The following is a 22,367-nucleotide window of genomic DNA, read 5'->3' as shown; positions in this document are numbered from 1 at the left end:
AATTATTGGCGGCATCTTTTACTGCAGGAAGCAAGAATGTTATTGCCTACATGTTGTGTATAGCAACAATGACAATTACAGATTTAGAGCCTAAAAATATCAAAATTCTTTTAAATCCGGAAAATGAAATTGCCCCTTCCTCTTTTTTTAGGGGAAAGGAAATATTCCAAGCCAAAATTCAAACTTAATAAGATTATCCAAATGTTTGTGAAAGAACCAGAAATTTAGTTGGTTAGGATCTTGATTTAGCTGAATAATGTTATTTGTCAGTTTCTCTGAGGATGTAGATTTCAAAATAACATCAGGATGATAGAAAATTGCCAGAAATGTGTTATTACCTGAATACTGCCATTTATTTGAAGATCTTGATATTGCGCTAGGGATCAGATTTCGCTGTTTGTTAATTTCTCCATTTCACATTTCATGACAACTCGTTACGCCAAATTGCCTTGCAATGTGATCAAGATTAATACTTGTTAAAGTGTAATAATGTCACTGACAGAGTTTTTCCATAAATCAGTGTCAACATTCCAGACTCAAAACTCATTTATGTCAGAAAAATTACAAGCCGAAGTGGCCGCAATTCCGTTATTGGATACAAGAGAGACATATTGGTTTACTGTTGTTTCTCTGTTCATTTCAGATATATCCACTCGAAGGAAAAACCATTCAAGTGTCAGGAATGCGGCAAAGGTTTCTGCCAGTCGCGCACCCTCGCCGTGCACAAGACCCTTCACATGCAAGAGTCGCCGCACAAGTGTCCGACGTGCGGCCGCACATTCAACCAACGAAGCAACCTCAAGACCCACCTCCTCACCCACACCGACATCAAGCCGTACAACTGCGAGCACTGCGGGAAGGTGTTCCGGCGCAACTGCGATCTCCGACGCCACAGCCTGACGCACAATGAAAGAACATTGTAGACAAGCTGAGCAACAACATACTGCCTTGTCCTTTGGCAATACAGCAGTGAAGGCCCATCTGTTAAGGGCGCCCCTCTAGTGGCAGCTGACTGCATTTTAGGGATTATCACAGGGTGACAGATAATCAGTTCAGCGAATGAGTGAACATTCCTTGGCAATAATACAGTTATACAGGCTCATTTAAGATTATTCCTTATATTTATTGAGACAGTTTGTCAAATGTGCATTTATATACAGATTTCATGTGTCAAACTTGGACTCACCCCAACATAGCAATACAGTGTGGCGGTGGTTATTGCAAGATTTTTCATTTGATATTGGTTATATATTTGTAATCAAGTGATGATATTGGCTTTAACAAACAGTTCTGGATACATACACAGAAACAGAGATAGTTCATAAGCAAAGAATTTTATATCAAGGATGTAATGTGTATTAACAGGAATTTGTTTGAAAATTGTAAAAAGATTGAAATCTGTCCTCTCAGTGCTTTAATATCTCAATTGGAAAAAAAAACAATCGCATAGGCGTACTTAGTTGGAGACAGAAAAAAAGATGATGTCACACTGTCAGATCACCCACAGGTTGTCATGACGACAGATAGACAGTTATTTGCATTCATCAACCCAGGAATATTGCAATTTTGCACAAGATATTACGCATAAGGCATTACAAATCAAGTCTTATTCTTTTACGTTTGTTCCCGTCATTTTTCCTTTTAATTTTTTTTTTATTCCACAGTACTTTGTCCTTCTTTGCAAACAAAAACTGCCCCAAGTATTGGATATTCGTTTATTTGTAAATGTAGGGAACCATAGCTTTAACCCAGTTAGTAAGCTAGCTTCGTTTTTTTATTTTAACCATTTTCTATTTATTAGCAATATTTCATATTGCGATATTCAGACATTTGTCATTTTTTTCCTGTGTATTTTAAGTAATTTGTGTGGTTTAGTCTGTCCACTTGCTGCCAGTCTGGTCTAGGATCTTATCGGAAAATTCATGATTTTTTGTATATATTTTGAAGGAAGATACCTAAGCGTGGTCAAATTATTAGTTCATCATGTGTGTTAAAATATATAATTGCACCGTTTAAGCTTGCGTTTTTTAAATATGGCTAATTTAATCTGCACTGACATCCACAAAAAATGCACACCTTTATTTTGCTCAAGAAATTATGCAGTATTTCAAGCAGATTATTCCATTTGTCGTGAATTTATGGCTCAAGAAGAATAGCAGAAAAAAGTTTTCAATCACCAATTATTTGGATTTTTGTTGATAATGGCTGCCCTGTGGTTACTCACAGGGGTAGTTTTCAAACTTAACAACCCAAACTCTTTGTAAGGCGTGCAGTCATTGGCTGACAAGCGGGGAAGTCAGTCTTTTGCTTCCCTTCTGACCAATCCGTGACTGTCTTAGAATGGTCTGTCAAATGATGAATGAATTTTACCAGCATCATGAAGTATGTGACATGTGTAAATGATGACAGGCATGGCTTTGGTTTGGTAGAAACATTGTCCCCCCTACTCACATGTTTCTTTGATCAGTACACATTGTGCTACAGACCCTATCATAGGTTGATTCAAAGGTAGAGTCAGAACATGTCAGCCAATCATAAAAGTTATTCTTTTCACCACAAGTGTGTGCTTGCAGACAAAACCAGTTTTCACTGTTTTAAAGCGAGACAATTAATTTACTATAGACCGCCCCGATGGAATCTGCCAAGAAATAATTTTATGCAGCTTGACCAATCAATAGTGCTATTTACTCGTTACTATGCCAGCAGAAGGCAATCTTGGCATTCAGGCCACAACCCCAATAGGCAAACTCTTGTACCACATTACTGTCACATCAACATTGAATTAGAGAGTCAGATTTAGTTGATGCTTTATGTAAATATTGCAAAATCATATGTATTGAAATTAAGAAAATTACTTTTCCCCCGATGTATTTCTGCAATCTATGAAAGAGGCACAATTAGGTAGATTTCGTCATTAATATTAAGTAATGTACATTTATATATTGTTCTTTGTTTTATAATCAAAATATATTTACCTCATTTTATCATGGCCTGGTAATATTTTACTTATTGCACATGAGGACAAAATAGGATTTATTGCTTGTTTTGGAGAGAACACAGCATGATTTTCATTTATTTCGTATCACATTCCATGTTTCATAAGAAATTTCTCAACTTCGCACTAATGATCGCTGCAGTGCTGTAATATGAAGTTGTGAAATGCAGCGTTTTGATTTCTGAGAAAGCGCATGATATTCATGTGAGTCGATATTATCTCGTTCTTACAGCTATCAGAGGCTGACGATATCGTCAATCAAGCATTTTCATTACAGCAATCACACTAGCAATTACGTAATTTAAAAAAAAAAGCTCTGTACATTTTTGTTTTTTTACAGAACAAATTTCACTGTTCAAGCTCTACTTTCCATGTATGCAGTACTCTGAGGCACCGATTGGCATTTTAGTGACCTTTGACCCTAACACACCTAAACCTTGACCTGACCCCTGTGACCTTTGGGGTTCTGGGTGATTGAAACAGGGCAGAAAGAGGTCCTCACTTACATTTTAGGGAGATAAAAACGAGCCACTTCAACACAACTTGTACACTATAACTGCACCAAAGATTTTATTCCATAGTGCAATTTTTCATTAGTATTTATCTAGCGGTTTCTACAGTATTGTGAATATACAAATAATTGGATGAAAAAAGAGAAGAGAGGCAGTAATCCTCTTACTGTAAAAGCTCATTTTGTAGTCAAGATTTGGATCACTGTAATCCCTGCTCAGATTAAAAAAAGTATGACAAAAAATTGTAAATCAGATAATCCAGAGATTATATTTTGATAAATTTAAAAAATTGAATAAAATTTTAATGAATATGATACTTGAAAATCTACTTTGTTGCTGTGTTGGTATGTGTGGTGTGCATTGTCCAGTATGATAGTAGTTTGTGGTGAGATACTGTCCTCTTTTCACAAACATAAGACCAACCATCATGGCCAAGTTTGTAACTATTACATAAATTAATAAGAAATTTGATCACTAAGAGTCTAGGCAGTATATGTTCAGATTTTCCATAAGGAAACTTTAAACCACTTTCTCTCGAAACCCAGATTAAAAATCAGACATCACAGCACAAATTTTGGTATGAGAGATACAAATTACCTGAAAGATACTTTAACTTCATTTCCTCTGAGAGCTTCAAATGAGCCCCCACAACTTGAAGGATCAGACCAGAATAACATTGTAAATATTTGAGAGTCTGAATATCTGTCCCCGAGATGCACTGTGTGTGTGTGTGTGTGTGTGTGTGTGTGTGTGTGTGTGTGTGTGTGTGTATGTGTGTGTGTTTGTGATTCCATTCATAACAAAAGCTGAGCATTTATAGTGCAGTGACAATTTTGATCATTTTTATGTAGTATATTTTTAAAGTCGGTTTGAGACACGTAATGAAAAGAAGTGATCTCCTTTTATTAAGCCACTCTGTTGGAGAGTTTTAAAACTCCATCAGCTGTAAATGGTGTGTATTTTCATTATTTTCTAAAATATCATTGATTGTTTGATAACCAAAATACTGTTTTAACGCCAAGTGCTAAACTTTCCAACAGTCTTGTGTCTTGTCAAATGTTGTTGGTATAAACAAGAAAATTCTGGTTCGGCCTAGGATTCAGTTATCATCAGTATAAACATTGCATATCATACTGTCTACGGACGTACAATCGTCAAATCTTAGCACATTTTGACGGCCTGTTGTATTGATGCTTGCAAGTGATTGGTATCTGACTGACCTGTGACAGAGGCCTGATCTTTGATGGTCCACAGAAAATGAAAAGTCAGGAAAAATAATTCTAACTTGAGCGATTTATGCACCATTGACTACAGAATTGGTCGCGTATAAAATTGATGTTGACTTTTTAATAGTTGTTTGTGTAGCTTTCATCGTAAAATTTGTGTTGGTGATGACTGCACTGTGAAGTTGAGCTTCTTTGACTCTTATGGCTATTTGATGGTCCGTGTATCATGGCGCCTCCAACGCCGCGCCCAGTAATTACAAGTAATAAAAGTGATCGATAGAGGGCGCTCTATCAAAACAAGTTTGTCATCATGCGTTGTCTTCATGGTGACATCTGAGTATATTCTTGCTATTTTATGCATATTTTTGGTGAAATAAATCTGTTATCCCATTCTTATGTGACCAGACAATGGACATACAGACAAACCATTGATCTCTTTGACTATCTGCAAACGCAATGTTCTCGTGAAATTTATGTTTGTAATGCCGCAGTTAGTTTTATTTTTATTTTTTCTCCTGCCGCGTAGAGTTTATGGAAAAATGACAACGTTACAAATCCACAAACAGTGCTCCTTGCATTCTCTGTAAACTGTAAACTTAGGGAACCGTCATTATTTACGGTGCGGGGGGCGGGGGGTCCGAGGAATTTCATCGGAAACTCTGAAATTTCGAGTACCCCCCCGCCAACTATGATGAATTTAAGTTACCCCCCTTCTCTAACACAGACATTTTGACTGACCCCCCTCTCCCACTTAGAAAAGTTAAATATCAAGACATGTATTTGTAAAATTTACAAATATACGGCAACAGTAATGAAATATTAAATCCTGGTGTACCCAGCTAGATTATCATCGGTTATGACGGTTGAAAATGGTGAAACCAACAAAATGAAATTCAAAGTTGCAACAAAATGTAGATATGAAAGCTCACGCTATAACCAGTATCCGACCATATAGTATTTGTTACTTTGGATGGTATCATGAAAAGAGTCTAACTAGGATATCTGATAGGGCAGAAATTGAAAGTACAGTCGGAAGAACACGCTGGAGGCAGAGGGGGAAGTTTCAGAGGGGGTGCAGTCTGGTGCAATCTGACAGGTGTTTTCAATTTGTATTTTTACTGAGTAAAAATGTTAGAACACCCCAAGGAGGAGAACACGAGAGGTGTCCCCCCCTCTCGCATCGAAAATTTTGAGAAATTGATGTGTGAATAGGCAATCTGAGAGGTGCTTTTCATTTTGCGGCAAATATTGAATACCTTCTTCTTTCTCTCCACAGTTTGAGCAACCCTCCTTGTAGCTTTCAAATTTTTGAGTGACGCCCCTCACATTCCTCCGACCCCAAAGGCCGTAAATAATGACGGCTCCCTAAGGGCAATCCCATGTCTTCTCAATACATATGCAATTTTTTTAATTGTAGAGATTGGTTGCCATTGACTTCAATATAAGAGGAATGTTTGGGAAATAGACAAGACGCAAATTATCTTGTATCATTATTTGGCGATGAGCTTTCCAAACAAATTGTCTCAACCTGAAACGGCGCTAAAGGCTGTTGAAAGTCTAAGCATTTTATTTTTTAACATTGAAATGAACTCCTGGATAATTATATCAAAGATAACAACGAGATCATGAAATCATTTTACCCAGCATTGTAAATTAAATTTGGACATCAATGCAAAAGCTAAACCAATTGGTTTATGATGTTTTTACTTCTGCCTGAGTACTTGCACAAAGCTTCATACGAAGGTTATGTAGCAATTTTGTTTTCGATGACTCGAGAAAACCTAAATGTTACCGATATTAGGAACTGCAAATGACAACGAGAGAGAGAGAGAGAGAGAGAGAGAGAGAGAGAGAGAGAGAGAGAGAGAGATAGAGAGAGAGAGAGAGAGGAGAGAGAGAGAGAGAGAGAGAGAGAGAGAGAGAGAGAGAGAGAGAGAGTCATATTCCCGTGTCCGCTAACTCAACCCTTCAATCTTGCTGTTGATATTGCTGTCGAAAGCATTAGAAAAGAAATTAAACACATGGGCCTACTATTGTAGTTTCGTTGTTTTATTTCACCTTAAAAAGTCGTTAAGGGGAAAACAATGAGACACGCCTTGAACTATCCATTGAAATATTCAACGGGGGTCTGGAATTTGAAACTAGCTAAAATTATCGGCTAAAACTGGCATGAAAACAGACTTGAATCAATTATTGCATAGTGATTTATAGCAATTCAACATAAAACACAGAAAACCCGAACAAAACAAAGCAAAACAAAAAGTGACCCTGAACAGACACAAAACCTCGAAAAATTACGAATCGGAAGTTGAGTTGACTGTTTGTACCAGAAATTACACAATAATCACAAAGTATTTCGTTATTTTCCTACGTTTCGACTAGATTGTATCTGAATCTGCACCGATATTTGAACAGCAAAACTCTCCTCGTGCTATGAATTAAACGCTCTCTCTCTCCCTCTCTCATGCACAAAAATACTCAGCTACGCAAACGTACACGCAGTCTAACAGCTGCAGCTTTTTTCTCATTGTGGCGAACATATCTCGAAGATCAGAATAGATAAAAATGAAAGGCATTCAATATAAACTATCAGCTGAATGAGAGCAGACCCTGGACAAACGCAGTAAAGCAATCATGACACGGATTGTACAGGTTGGTCTTCAATGAAAGAGGACTGGCCTGCACAAACAAAAGCAAAGGCCTGTTGTCCGTAGGTGGCGATAGAACTCAGTCTTCGAGTTTGCGAAACGCTCCGACCAAGCCACCCGACGCATCCTTCCCTTCCTTATTCCCGCCGAGCGCATCGATGGACTTGCGTTTTGGCGGGAGGCCAAACTCGTTATTTGCTTTGAATGCCTCCTCGGCAGCCAGCATCTCCTTGACCCATGACGAATTGTCGAATGGAGGCTTTGAGCCGCCGTAGTCGGACGGGAGAATGCTGGACGAGACGTACTTGTGCAAGTTACCGATGTCTTCGCCGTGGAATATCACCTGCAAGAGAGAACGGATGGGTTTCTGTCTCGAATATGAAGGAAAGTGACTTAAAACAGTGGAAATAGTTGCTTTGGGTAAGCCACTATACTGGTCACGTACTAAAATAAAGCAATACACGAAGTTTACTTTTGTCATTGGTATTTGTATGTGTTAACTCATCGATGACAATTGTAACTATCCAAGCGCCTCACGAGTGCTCCCCCAAAAAACGCGCAGTGTCATCTTTTGTATTATGGTACTGTTAGACAAGAGAAGAATTGAACTTAAACATACGTCATGGTCTCAATTGTGTGAACAAAGAAAATGAATCCACAGTCATGTAATAAAGGGGACAAAGAGCCTAGCACAAAACAATCAACTTTATGACAATAATTTCGGCTCTTCCTAAAAACACCTCAAGCAGATGTCGAAATCATGTGATACGAGAAAATGACCAAGAATTAAGTTATAATAGAACATTATAAACGTTTCATAAGTCTTTTCATTTGAAAAATTTAACGATTCTCTTTCCTAATTATGAAATAAAAATCGGGGTCTCCTACAGATTTTGGTAATATAGAAACGATTTATCTAAAAATTTACCGATTCTTGGAATTCAAAATCGCCGCTATACTCTGTGATAACTTTATAGGGAAAATTTATATGTTCGATCTTCACAGACACCTGACAATGAAAACTACGACATCCAACCGGTAAAATTTACTGGATCAGATGTACAACAAGTTCATTTTAGTGAGAAAACTGACCTCAAGTCCACGTTAATCGAATCGTCGCACATATTTTGACAAAAACACCCCTATTGATTGCATGTCAAGCCCCCACCCCGTGATAGATTAGACCCTACGAAACTGTAAACCCTTTCAGTTGGCTGTCACTCCGAAAGTTGATTTCATGGATTGTAAAAACACAAGATACATGCCACCTGACGCTCTAGCAAAGGCTGGTCAGTGTGTCGCACCAAGGCTCCGGTACGATCGTGATCACGTGTGCGCGTTCTGAGTCGTACTTACCCTCTTTTTCAGTTTCTCGTTGAGGAAAGGTTTGAAAAGACCAAAGGCAGTCTCAAAGAACTTGGGCTCGTTCACATAGTGCGATTCCTTTATTCGCATTGGCATTGCATTCTGAGGGGAAAAACAAAACAAAACAAAAATCAAAACAAAAATCAAATGTCTAGAGTAGTTACTCGCCATTATTTCAAAGCTTCCCTGTCAAAAATTCGATATAGTCAACTGGTGAATATTAATTGAGTTAAGTTAGCCCATGCCGTTTTCAGCTGTGATTTAGGAATGGAAATTCCATATCACGTGCTCACTGTACTGTGCAATATGCATATTCCTACTTCCGAGGTAACGAGGTTATGTCCCGCCGTGTCTCGCTGACATTTGCAAATAAAATCAATAAGCGCGTTAATCAAGAACAAATAAGGAAACGGACAAACAAAGAGGCGCGATAGCCCAGTCAGCAGAAACGACCCAACACAGAACTCGATTAACGCATGCGTACATGAACAGAGTTGAAAAGAAATTGCGTCTCTCTCTCTCTCTCTCTCTCTCTCTCTCTCTCTCTCTCTCTCTCTCTCACCTGCATAGCGTCTATTGTCCTCTTTCCAAACGTTGGCCCCAGTTTGGAGAGATGGCTCATGGATAAGCCTTCGTAGTCACCCAGGAAGACAATACCGTTAACTTGTGTTTCCTCGTCTTCCAACATCTGTTCCATGCACATCAGAATGGCTCGTATACACTCCGTGGCGGAGTATTTGTTCAGATCCCACATTCCTGAGAACAGCAGGCATTTAACAATAAAGTTGACAACATAACCAAAGGTAATTTCAGGTTGATTGCGTTTTGCAAAACAAAGGCATTTCATAAAATTCAAATTATCAAAGCAAATAAACAGTGATCCAGTTGTAGGGACAACAGTTCAAGGAAGTGACATGGTTTCTGTCGCAAATTACAATTCCTTGACTTAAAAAACCACCAAATTAAAATTGTATTATCAAGTATAGGTCACTCACGCCAAATTAAATATTATAAAATCTTTTACTTATTTAGCCGAGCCACTGATAATCTGCGTTTTAATGTGCGATGACGTCATGATGCGATTTGAGAAGGGTCTGCTATGGATACGATGTATAACAGTTCAAACTGGGCAAAAAAAGGTCAATAAACTTTGCCATATGGTAGACCGAAGGTAGAATGCACTTTGGGGACAGATATTCGGACTCTCAGATGTTCACAATACTTTTCTGGTCTACTGCACGTGGAGGTTCATTTTAAAACTCTTTGGGTAAGGGAAGTTTTAAATCATCTCGGGTTTGTGAAAATCAAGAATTTAGTTTTCCCCATAGATTTTCACAGGGATGGCGGCCATTTTGAATTTCAAATATCGGTAATTGTTAGGAAATTTGTTTCTCTAGTTGTACCAAACTTTGTGCGTTGGTTCCTGATTTTTATTCATGGTTTAGTAAGGGTATAGTTGAAAGTCTCGCCAAGGAAAGTTTGAGAAGAAGTTTAAGGGACGGGCCCTTGGATCTTGGGAGGTGGGTGGTCACGATCAGATTGTAAATATTTTTTCTTTTACAATTGTAGAGTCTTGAAAAATTTGTTTCCAAGTGAGTCATGATGTGCTAATTTATTTCTAAGTAAACTGTCAGATTTTCGGGGTTTTTTTTTGCGTCCTGATTTTTTTTTTATTTTTCAAACTAGTCTGAAGACTTTCTTAATTTTTGCTTTGAATAAATTTTCTGTTTTTGACCACCCCCGTCCATCCCTGAGTATTTCAATTTCGAGGTGCATCCTAGTTGAAATGATGATCGGTCACTGCGGATTTAGATGGTCACGGTGATGTTCATTCTTTGTCAAAGGTATTCGACAAGCGGAGAGGAATTATTCATTTTTATGAGAAAATTGTTTGAATATTATGAGAGAAATCAAATTGATACATTTTTTTTCAGAGAAAATCATAATATAATAGACTTGTATCATAAATTTACATAATTTTTTTAAAGACACGTAGCATGTTTACAAGACTGCAACTTGGATGAATTTATTGCCTGAAATTTGTTTGATCGGTAAAGGGATTCAACAAACGGTCATAGCCATTGTAGCAGTACATATATCGTTAATTACATTGTGTATACATAGACGGACACAACACACGAATGAAAGTTCATCGGCACTATCGAAATTGGACTCTGCCCTGTGAAGTCCATCAACCTTTACTGGAAAACAATACAGCCACTGACAATTCGGTTAGAGGTCGGGCAATAGTCCAAACATCGCGTGAATGGACGACTTGGGGGTCTTTGCCCAAGGACAGACAGGATAACAAGAAATCCACGTACACTTTTGTATACGTCATAAAGGATTTCTGCGACGCTTTTTACTGTACTTCATAAAGAATGAGAAAGATTTTTTTTGTCATATCACTGAACGAAGTTCAGGTAGTATATGCCTCGAAAGTGAAAGACTTAAAGTTGTGCTCAAAACTTCCCTAAGCAATCTTTCAGCCATCCTCTTTCAAAATCAAGAATAAAAATGGGGGGTCACCTTGCAAGTGTTGGTACTAGAAAAACAAATAAACGAAGATTTACCGATATTTAAAATTCAAAATGGCCGTCATCCCTGTGTTAACTCTATTAACCCTTTCACCCCCAGTTCCCTGTATACAGTTCCAACTTTACCCATAGAAAACAATGGATTTGGGACAAACCATGGTGGTGAAAGGGTTAAAAAAATAAAATCTTCGAATTTCGAAAAACTAAGCCGGTGAAAAGTTTTCTTACACCAAGGGCTTTAAAATCAACACCAACAAGTGGTATGTCAGAAAAGAATTGTAAAAGTTTGAAGGTCCGAACATCTGTCCCCGAGGTGCGTTCTACCTTAACACATGTGAACATATGTGAGGTACAAGCAAGACTAGTGCACGCACATAACAAGAGACATCATGTGCAATTCTGTCGGGGTGGGGGGGGGGGGGGAGTTTCTTGTTTAAACACCCGTTCATCTATTTGGGTTTCGCTCATTTAGGCTTTGCTGAGTAAGTTAACGTTAAAGTTTGATTAAAAAAGAAAAATATTGTAAAATACCGTTTTAACGATATATTTGCTTGACTTATTGGTACTTAGCGTACCCGTGCTGCAAAATAGTTTTATTCTTTTCCTCTATATAGTCAACTTTGACATTGATGACTATGATGATGCAAAAACTAAATGAGCGAAACCCAAAATACATGAGCAAGGTGTTTTTAGCTTAATGAAATGAATTCTATAATTTGTTAGTGTATATGGACAGCGATATATGTGGTGACTGCAGTACACTGGGAGGAAAATACAACATGAATGGCACATTACAGGTTTTTTGTTCCAGCCTGACAAGATATCTACTTGTAGCCCATTACTCAAGAGTAGTAAAGCCACAAGAAAGTTTACGCGATTCTTCTTCTTCTCATCGCTGTTATCTCCTCAACATGATGGTGATGGCCATTATCGTCTTCCCAACAAGCGACAACGACAACAACAGCTCGAAATACCAGTACTTGAACACCACCCAGGCTAAGCAGCGGGCGCTGTACCGGACACAACGCCATTAGGGTACATTGTCGGAGTTGGTTGACCCTATACCGCTGGCACGTGGAAGACACTATGAAATCGGTCGCTGTTATCTCTGGTTCTCTGTTTATGAGAAGTCCATTCAAATAATGCGAGGCTTCAATGATTGTAAGCTATAATAAACTCAGAGCATCCGATTCGTGTACGTCTTTTCTAAATTGGTGACGACACACGCATTTTAATATCTTTACATATTCCGTACAGAGTCAACCGACTCTTCCCGTCCAATAACATTTCATATGTGGATGTGTGGTGAACGCGTCAAGTTCATCATAGTGCGCATTTTGTGGTAACCTATTTTTGTATACAAAGTCGCGTGTTGGTCGATACCAACGAGCTACCGACGCACTTATTGAAGTTGTGAATCCCGAACGCAAAGTGAAAGAAATATCTAACCGTCAGCAAACTGGCGGAAAATTAAAAAGAAAATGCAACAATAAAGGCTTTGAGCGTCTCGCCGCTTTCGAGCAACCTATGATACAAGGTTAATTTACGAAATACCATCGGCTCGTAACGGTGCAATGATCATCACGTGTATAGCCGAAAACCTTCGTTATCCCCTTCTGTAGAAAAACGTTGATCAATCTCTTTGAAAGCTTCGAAAAATCGAAATTCAGCCGTGTAAATATTTTGTCGCGGTTCGGTAATGCTTCACTGCAATATCGTTCTGTTGAACTGCGCATGATCAGCAGCGAGAATTTCATATTCCTGTCAAACTTTAAATGTTTCGATGTCACCGACAAATTAAATACACGATTGGAACTAATTTGGGATAATTGAATATAATATATAATTTATATAATTTATTGTTAATATAATTATTGTTTAAAGACCACTGCACACCTTGTCTTAGTGGTCTGTACATTACAGAAAATTACTGGTAGAACTAAAAAATTCAAAGAAAATACAAAATAACTCAGAGGAAAAAGAGTAATTAAAAACCAATCGATAAAATCAAGCAAGCTTAAAATCTAGACTAAAGGATCCCACCTATAAACAGCAAAGAACGTATTTTAAAAATAATTCGCTAAAATGATAAAAATAAATAAAATATGAAAATTGCAGGTAAAATTATATCCAAGTCAACAGTAGCATTGACGAAAAATAATGGTTTTAAGAGACTTCTTAAAAAGAGCGAATTTCTTTATCATCCGAAGTTCGGGCGGCAAACTATTCACCACAGTTTAGGGGCATACACGCTAAAAGCTCTGTCACCATATGTCTAGAAAGTTGTTTCCAGTGATCTTTGACAGAAAAGGGATTCAATCTTACACCGACACTCCTTCTCGTATTATGTACTGGGCTATCAATTGTTACTAGTTCTGATAAGTAATTTGGAACCAATTCATCTTGATGGACAATTTTAAAAACCAAACAAAGAATTTTAAAACGGATTCGTTCTTCTACTGGGAGCCAATGTAACTCCTTGAGTATAGATGTCATATCAATGTGACGGCCCATCTTCCGTCCAGTTACCAAACGAGCAGCAGAGTTCTGAATGTGTTGAAGCTTGCTCAATTTATATGCAGGTAGGCCAAAAAGTAGACTGTTACAATAATCTAACTTCGATGTGACAAAAGCGTGAACCAATTTTTCAGCACTTGACTGGTCTAACAATTTTCTAATTTTACTTATCCGCCAAAGTGAATGAGATGCCACCCTACAAACATAGCGAATATGCTCGTCCATGAGACCGAACGAGTCAAGCATTACGCCAAGGTCACGTACAACAGTGGATGGCGAAATCGTGGCCTCACCTACTCGTACATTGGTGAAGTAATGTCGATTTAATAGTCTGCTTTTCTTTTCACATTACACACTTGTTTTATTTGCAATATTGCAATATTCAGCTATACAGAACCTAACACTTTTGAGAAATTTAAAAAATATGAAAATCCAATTATCTCAAATTAGTTCCAATCGTGTTTAAACATAAACCTCACCTTTTCCAACCAAAAGCTGACCTTTTTCGCGTCTCAACCGCTAGCATTTCGTACTTTGAGAGCATTGCAACGTGATGCACAGGGATATGTTGGCAGAGACTTTCAATTTAATGTTCGCTCAGGCCCCACTGTTATGTTTGGTTCATTAATTATTCAAAGCATGACATGTTTAATATGATAGTACAACCAGTCGTGCGCCTTTCCGTCCGTTGAGATACGCTATCTGTTTGATAGTCAGTCAAGTGTCATGTACAGCACTTGAATTCCGGGTTTTTCAAATGACAAATTTCCATAACCCGATTCTCGCCATGAGCCGGGGTGCAAAGATGACGTCATCGCATATTAAGGTCAAGCTGTCATAATAAAATGAAATAGTATGGTTTCGAATATTAAACATTTATCAGCAATTCGCTTCATTTCATAAGTGAGCGGTCACCTCTGATCTGAAGATAAACTACCATTCTTCTCATCTCGCGATACTTCAGTACAATCGAACGCGATTCGCACATAGTTACGATATGATGCTCAACTCCAAGGTCACGGCAGACAGATTTCTGCAGATGACAAGACACTGTAATGCATCTTGCTAACATCTTTCAGCGCTTCAGGAGGCTGTGATTTTAATCAATAACGCGACAGATCGGACGTACATAAAGCCCACATTTTAGGTTCAGTTAGGTGTTTGACTGCGGTCAACTATTAATTAGCGGAGACAGTCTAATCAATACACATCAAATTCAGTCGCTATGGTTGTTCAAATAAACACTTGATAAACTCGTAGAATATTTAGCCCATCTTGGCAGTTACTACTATGACGTTATTCTGTATCTCCGATAGTTGAATAATTGATGAACACGCTGATAAACGCTCCGCGATATTAGGAGGCCCAGTTTTGGGCAGTCGATAATTTAGTTTTGAAGAGGTTTTAGGAAATAATCTCCATCACGATCTTCATTTGCATCCGCGTGTTCCATGTAAATATCGGATCCTTGTTGGTGTGAAAGCACCTGCTGCGATCCCATGATGCATGGCGAGATTTTCAAAAGCAGAAGTCCCCACAGGCTACGCAATGCCTTGCAAAATAAACTTACTCCCCGAATTGTTTGTTTGAGTTAAGATTGGTTGAAAGATATTTGACAGTAATTTTATTGGAGCAATAATATAAAAAGTATGAAGCCTTGATCTCTTGAAGGCGTGTTTTCATAAATCAAATGTCATTCGGTAGGGGCTAAATGCATATTTAAGGAAAACACGTTCCTCAACCGAACAAAATTTTGGAATTAATTAAACACAATATACGCCACATCTACAACCTTTATCAATAACTTTTTATCAGACTATGATGAAAATGAAAAACCTTGTCTTTAAGATGAGCTAAAACACTGGCTGCGATTTTTTGTTCGAAGATGCATACAGTAGGCTATTCAACACCATTTTCTAGCGATATTGTTACAAGTGTGAGAGTGGAGTGGTGACCAGTCGATGAATTGTCAACCTACACCTACACGACAGTGTAAAATATAGCATATATCATTAAAGGCACCATCGCTGACTTTTTAGGAAGTGCAACTGGGATCTCGGCAAACGTATTTTGATCAGGGCTTCGAAACTGATCCCACGAACCGAAAATTGCATTTTCAGTACAATAGCATATGTCACAAATTGCATATACAATTCTAGCCTGAATGGTTTCATCGGGAGGTGGTTACTTCACTTGGCCAAAATTTTTTATCACGTCATATCTGGACTTTGTAGGGTTAGTTCACGAGAGGACAGTCAGTGTCTCTGATATTTTTCCAGTCGGCTAGAAGTGAGACGACAAAATATGAACTGGGTGTAATACATACCGACTCTATACATGAGAATCCTACGTCCCTGGCTGTCACGATCGGGCAGTACATGTGGCAAGCCGTCATTCCAAACTTGCATGGCAGAAGATGGCACAAAATTATCGTAAATGTCTCTGTAATCTTGCCTCACTTCATAGTATTTGACCATCGTTTTGTAGGCCCTCTCGACGTCGAACTTCTTGGCGCGTAGAAACCGAAGTAGAAACCGGGTGTCGGATCGGAACCTGATGTCCGGCCTGTCAGCGAATTTCGCCCGTAGGGCCGCCAACGATTTGTTCCGTGTGTCGTCATCTTCCCTAGTTCGACTTTCGCCTTCTTTCGGGAGGCCTCGCTCAGTGAACACACGTACTCCGTTTGATCGGCCATGTCACCTTCTTTGAAGTCCGTCAGCCGGGGGAAGAGAGCGACCAGAAAACGCAGTCGTGGATCAAAATATCAGTCAGCGAGTGGAACCGGGTACCACATGACACTGTGGGCAGGCTGATCTCTGTATTGAAAACGGTAAACTTTGGAGTTGGACTGTTGATAACATTTTATCAATTTAGTCAATGTGTCACGCATCTCGCGTGAATCATGAACCCCAAACGATTCTCTTCAAAAACCATACCGAGGTTTATCGACTTCTCTCTCAAGCGACCGAGACATTCATATGGTGACATCAGAACGAGACGTCCTTGTCAAGTTGAGGCCACCACAGCATTAAGCCGCCCAAGTTCCGATTATTTTTTGCGAAATATATCCAGCGAATCCAAGTCTTTGCCGATTTCGACGCAGACAAAGGCGCCTAACCACGTATATTCTCGCCCGTGATCAGAATTTTGATTCTGGAGAAAGTGACATCAATGAAACGTGACATACATTACAACAACGCTTGATGAAATTTGTCATGCACGACACGCACATACAACGTTTTACTGTTCTCCAATGGTTCGGTTCAAGGTTATTCGCTTTCCTAACCTTGTTACTAAAATATCTTGCCTGGGAATTTTTCTATACGAATCTTCATAGAAATTGTTGTTAGGGGATAGGCTATTGGATTTTAAGGGGGGGGGGTTGTTAAGGTTCTGACGAATATTTTTCGAGTTCCGAAATTAGTTTTTTTTTAGATTTCTGCGCACTTTCACACTTTTTATAGGCTGACCTTCACATGACAATTATTTTCAAACATCAGCATGACCTCGTCAAGTTCTTTTAGCAATTTTACCAATTTGCGCATTTCACAGATTGACTCCCATTTGACCACTCCTTCTAAGACATAATGACCGCTCCCTCAAGGTTGAACGCGCCTCGGGGACAGATATTCTGACTCTCAAACTTTTACAATTCTTTTCTGATATACCACTTATGGGGGTTCATTTTAAAGCTCTTGGAGTAAAAAAACCTTTCCATTGGCTTAGTTTTTCGAAATTCGAAATTTTTATTCTTCTCCATAGAGTTACACAGGGATGGCGGCCATTTTGAATTTTAAATATCGGTAAATCTTGAGTTATTTCTTTCTCTAGTACCAAAACTTGCATGGTGAATCCCGATTTTGTTCTTGATTTTGAAAGAGTATGGTTGAAAGATTCCTTAAGGAAAGTTTGAGCAAAAGTTTAAGGTCTTTCACTTTCGAGGCGCATACTACCTCAACATAGTCGGCTGGTTATCTTTGTTTTCGTACAAGGTTATTTTACTTGTAATAAAATTTTATAAATTTGTCAACCAATTCATTATTTATAATCAGTTTCGTTCTGGCGCCGATCACAGTCATATGAACGTGCTCACGGTTAATTGCCGAACCAAAGCATTGTACAAATGACGCTGGCGACTCTTCAACGAGTCCATCCCACGAGAAGATTAGCACAGTTGTTTGCAATGTCCAACACGCCGTTGCCATGTTGTGCACTGTGGGGGAAATCTACTACGCCGGTATTGTTCACTTTTGGCGGTAAACAAGTATGCAAATTACTCTAGTTAAGATTCAATGACAAAATGTTCCAAAGCTGAAAGAAAGAACATGACATTACTATTGTTTCCGCAGCATTTTAATGGCGACAAACTTGAACAGATGGACTTTCGGATTTTTCATGGATTAATTTTGTAACACTGAGAGCACACTCGGCCAAATTGTCTCAATCGTGTCAAATTGCTGATAACAAGTAAAGTACAATCACCCCGTTTTTTTGCGAATAAAGATGTAAGCCCCCTTATCTTTGCATAGATAGTAGAAGTGCGTTTAACTGCCTATTGCAAACACACGCTGGCTCCTCCCTTTCTGTCTGTCTGTCTATCTGTCTGTCTCAACACTTGCAGTTCTATCACCGTGCCTCTATCTCATTATTTTGGTGATCTTCTTTATTTCAGTACATGTAAGGGATGGACCATTAGACCTTGGGAGGGGGGTGGTCACAATGAAATTGTGAAAATTTTTTTTTTACTATTGTAAATTTCTGAAATTTTTTTTTTTCCAATTGAGATTAGCTGTGCAAATTTTTTTTTTCAGAGTAAATTTTCAGATTTATAATTTTTTTTTAGTTCGTCGCTGTCTGAAGATAAAGAGGGCAAAGATGTGGTGCCAAGCACCACAAGCGGCCACGCCAGCGGGTTTTGCGGGGGGAGGTCAGGAGGGGGGTGTGCCGTTGGAGCTTTTGAAAAATAGAGATTTAAATGGTGTTATTTGATGGCACTTAGGGAGTATTTTTGTGGGGGGTGGTCAGGAGGGGGTGTCCCCCTCCTGCCGTTGGAGCTTTTGAAAAATAGAGATTAAAATGGTGTTATTTGGTGGCACTTGGGGAGTATTTTTGCGGGGGGAGGTCAGGAGGGGGGTGTCCCCCTCCTGCTGTTGGAGCTTTTGAAAAATAGAGATAAAAATGGTGTTATTTGTGGCACTTTGGGAGCATTTTTTTCGGATTACACATCTTCCTCTGAAACATGGTCTTCTTGCTCCTCAGTAGCTTCCTATAGTTTTGAAAATTGACTATTTTGGTTTCCTGGCTTCCCTTTCTACTGCGTGGTGAAATGGCTACATGGACCCCACCAAACATCATGCATCTCATGATTTACAATTGATTTTGACAAGCTGAGAAGCTAAAATAAGCTAAATATATAGTTAAATTTGCATATTTGTGTTTTTAGAGCAATTGTTGCCCTTTTTTGATCAAAACATCTATTTCTCTGTAGCAGCATGTCCAAATTGATTGGATGTGTATAGATGTGTTGAAATTTCAATATTTGTCTTTTTAGGGCAATTTATGCCATTCATGGTCAAAAAATCTGTATTCTCTGAAAGGGCTTGTCCAATTTCTTTGAAATTTGCTACACAAAAACGATTATTCATGCAGATTTATTCAGTATTTGCTATCGAGAAACTTTCAAAGTTCAACCCCTTTTGTGTGTTTTGTGTTGGGATTTGTTGGATAGATGGCATTCTACGTAGTGTATTGTTGAATGTTAAAACATGTGTTGCTGTTGTTTTTTGAGGCTGTTTTTGAGAAAAAAGAATTGAAAATGCCTTTTTAAAAGCAAAATAATACATAATGACTTGATATGTTGTTTTATCATTATTGACGTGTTTCTACTTGTTCACCCATTCTTGCAGTCATCATTGCAATAAAATGCTGTGAAAAAAATGAAACTGATGTGGCCTGCATCTGTTTACCTTGATCTTAAAAGGCAAATACAACTTTCTGTCTTGACAACCATACCATAGTTTCAATGTTTTACCTAGTGTACCTGCTTGGTTTGTACGCAGGAAACAAGCAGAAAACAGGTTCTATAATTTCATAATTTTCAAGTGATCAGAATACAAAAGTCCTGAAAAGATAAGATAATCACAACTTCCAGTATAAGGGATACAGTCACTCTAAATGTATAAATTAAATTAAAAATGTGCCGGGAGGATGTACTAAAAAATACAGAAAGTTGCTTTCTGTCGGTAAAATCTAAAAAAAATTCAAAATTTAAAGACTTTTGCAGATTTTTTTTTTACGCCTTTGTCTTCTTATTTATTTTTTATTTTATTTTGCAGACTAGTTTGAAGATTTTTTTTTCCTAACTTTCTGCTCTGAAAATTTTTTTTTCTGTTTTTGACCACCCCTCCCAAGATCTAATGGTCCGTCCCTAATACACTTTTAAGGCGTGTATTTGCCTCGAAAAATAAAAAAACAAAACAAAACTTAAACATCAGTCAAACTATCCTCGGGGAAAATTTAAACCATTCCTCTTGAAATAAAAAAATGAAAAACAGGGGTCACAGTGCAAAATTTGGCACTTGAAATTCAAAATGACAGTCATCCGTAGAGTGAAAAGTATTTTTTTTCGAGTTTCACAAAAATAAGCCGTTTGCTGCATCAACTTCAAATTGAACCAGTGGTTTACCACAAAAAAGGACTGTTCGGGAATCCGACTAGCTGTTCTGCTACAAGTTTTTCATGTTGAGCGTGGTATACCAATACCAGTTCGCTAATAGGCTGTTATTGTTTTTTTGTTTGCATATGTCATCATGACACCCACTAACATTCCAGATCTACGGTCTATGACTAAATGACCACTCCGTCGACCCTTCTCGTCTTCGGAGCTGACAAGTAAAATACAATCACGCACGCGGAATTATGAAATCGATCTCTCTTTTGGAGAATGCGTTTTGCAACGCCCCTCTGTTTATTTTACGGACTCAGGACTAAGGACTCCCCAACTTCTTCTTATTTGGTCAGTTTTTTAAAAGTTTCAACAGGCTATAACTCTGCAATGCCTGTGACCCCAAATGTCTTGTTTTTTTTTATTCCACAGAGAATGTTGACTACTTTTATATTTTAATAGTTTTATTGAAGTTTATAACTGACGCTCTAGCCTTTACCGCCACCTTAAGTAAAACAAAATGTATGATATTTGTCTATTATTATCATTCTTATTACCATCGTCATTATTATTGATTACTACTTTTATAATTATTATTATTATTAGTAGTATACAGGTACTGTTGTTGCTGTTGTTGTTGTTTTTATGATTTCTAGTGTAATGTTGCTTTGAGTCGAGCATGGCGCACTCACGTTAGGCAGAAATTGCATAACTAGTTGTAAATGGGAGAGACACGATTGATGTTAACGGCTTAATCCATACGCGTCTGCCTATACTGTCTCTCCGATGCCCTCATTACCCGAGTGACCCATTTACCGCTGACCTGGTTTTCAAAAGCGCCAGACAACGTAACGCCCGATCTAACCCTGTTCAACAGATTTGATCCCATTTGACAAGGCATGTGCACTGATCTTCGTTTGCGCAGACAGCAATTAAGAGTTTAGAAAGTTTGCGTTGGTGAAACATTAACACACATATGATATGGTCCGTTCATTTTGGCATCCTGACTAGCTAGCTCCTTCGTTCGCCTTCCAGTGCCGACATCCGTTGAATAACTGAGACGAACCCATTTAAGGGACACACCGTAACGTTTGTCAGTTTGGCGTTCTACTGTAATTTGTTTTGTAATGCCATATTTTTCGCACTAAGGTATTATTCTTACAGCTTGCTAAAACGCCTATGTTTCTTTCGTGTCGACCTTGTCTATAATATGTACCGTTTTTTCACAGTAAATTTTATACTAGGCAAAGTTACTTACTTTTCTAAAGATCTTGGCGAAACCTTTATGCTTATTAATCATATATAGAATTAGAACATTGAGCTTCTGACAATATTTAATCATAGGATTCTGCTGGGTTTTGATTTTGTCAGCAGGAATATGACATTACAACGCGTGTTCTTTTTTAACCACACTTATAGTACTGTTCTTCTTGTCATTCAAGAACAGCATACAATTTTTTAAATTGCGACCACTAACTGATAAATCTGCCAATATGTTGTACGAAATTTGACGACTCTATGACAGCGTTGTCTAGCTAATATCATCTACCTCGAATCACGGGACCTTGCTCGATCGGAATTAATTATAAAGCATGCCAAAGCAGAAATCTAAGTTTACGTTTCGCCGTTGGTGGCGCCGTAATCCAAGTCCGCACAGTCAACACACATCTTTCTTCACCCACGCCACATAAAAAGGTCCCGGGAAAATGTTCCTTTCAGCTTTCGCTTCCGTAAAAGTCCGACGGCGTCATCATAAGGTGTGCATTCGTAAAACAATCTTCATACTTACACGAGATCGCGTGACAGATAGCAGCCAAACTTAATGGATTAGTTAGATTAGTTCCCTCCAAAAATGATATTGTTTTCGGATTAGGTTCCTCGTCATCCTCGTCATTGATTCCCG

The 22,367-nt window shown here is 38.4% G+C and overlaps 2 protein-coding genes across 5 annotated transcripts in view; one reads left to right on the top strand and one right to left on the bottom strand.

The window, feature by feature from the left end:
• LOC139115896 (protein odd-skipped-related 2-like) overlaps positions 1-3,831 on the top strand; it is a 41,361-nt gene extending 37,530 nt beyond the window's left edge. For all 3 annotated transcript variants that reach the window (XM_070678314.1, XM_070678312.1, XM_070678313.1), the window contains exon 3: positions 644-3,831. In XM_070678314.1, the coding sequence (XP_070534415.1) occupies positions 644-923 (280 nt within the window). In that variant the 3' untranslated portion in view covers positions 924-3,831. The remainder of the gene's footprint in view (positions 1-643) is intronic.
• A 2,935-nt stretch (positions 3,832-6,766) lies between these two features.
• Positions 6,767-17,071, bottom strand: LOC139115897 (alpha-tocopherol transfer protein-like). Of its 2 annotated transcripts, none has more exons than XM_070678315.1 (4): positions 16,127-17,071; positions 9,309-9,502; positions 8,738-8,848; positions 6,767-7,724 (listed from the first exon to the last, which is right to left on the bottom strand). In XM_070678315.1, the coding sequence occupies exons 1-4, from the start codon at positions 16,275-16,277 to the stop codon at positions 7,461-7,463; spliced, it is 720 nt and encodes a 239-aa protein (XP_070534416.1). In that variant the 5' UTR covers positions 16,278-17,071; the 3' UTR covers positions 6,767-7,460. The 2 variants fall into 2 exon arrangements, with proteins under 2 accessions (XP_070534416.1, XP_070534417.1); XM_070678316.1 differs by lacking the exon at positions 16,127-17,071 and adding an exon at positions 14,280-14,383.
• Between the last annotated feature and the right edge of the window lie 5,296 nt (positions 17,072-22,367).

Source organism: Ptychodera flava, chromosome 17 (assembly GCF_041260155.1).
Source record: "Ptychodera flava strain L36383 chromosome 17, AS_Pfla_20210202, whole genome shotgun sequence".
Classification (NCBI taxonomy): domain Eukaryota; kingdom Metazoa; phylum Hemichordata; class Enteropneusta; family Ptychoderidae; genus Ptychodera; species Ptychodera flava.
This window is presented reverse-complemented; position numbering and strand designations above follow the sequence as displayed.

Coding starts and splice junctions, on each gene's coding strand:
- LOC139115897 (XM_070678315.1), bottom strand. CDS start 16,277: ATGGTCAAATACTATGAAGTGAGGCAAGATTACAGAGACATTTACGAT. Junction 9,503..16,126: donor GATTCTCATGTATAGAGTCG/GTATGTATTACA, acceptor TGCTGTTCTCAG/GAATGTGGGATCTGAACAAA. Junction 7,725..8,737: donor ACGAGAAACTGAAAAAGAGG/GTAAGTACGACT, acceptor TCTCTCTTGCAG/GTGATATTCCACGGCGAAGA.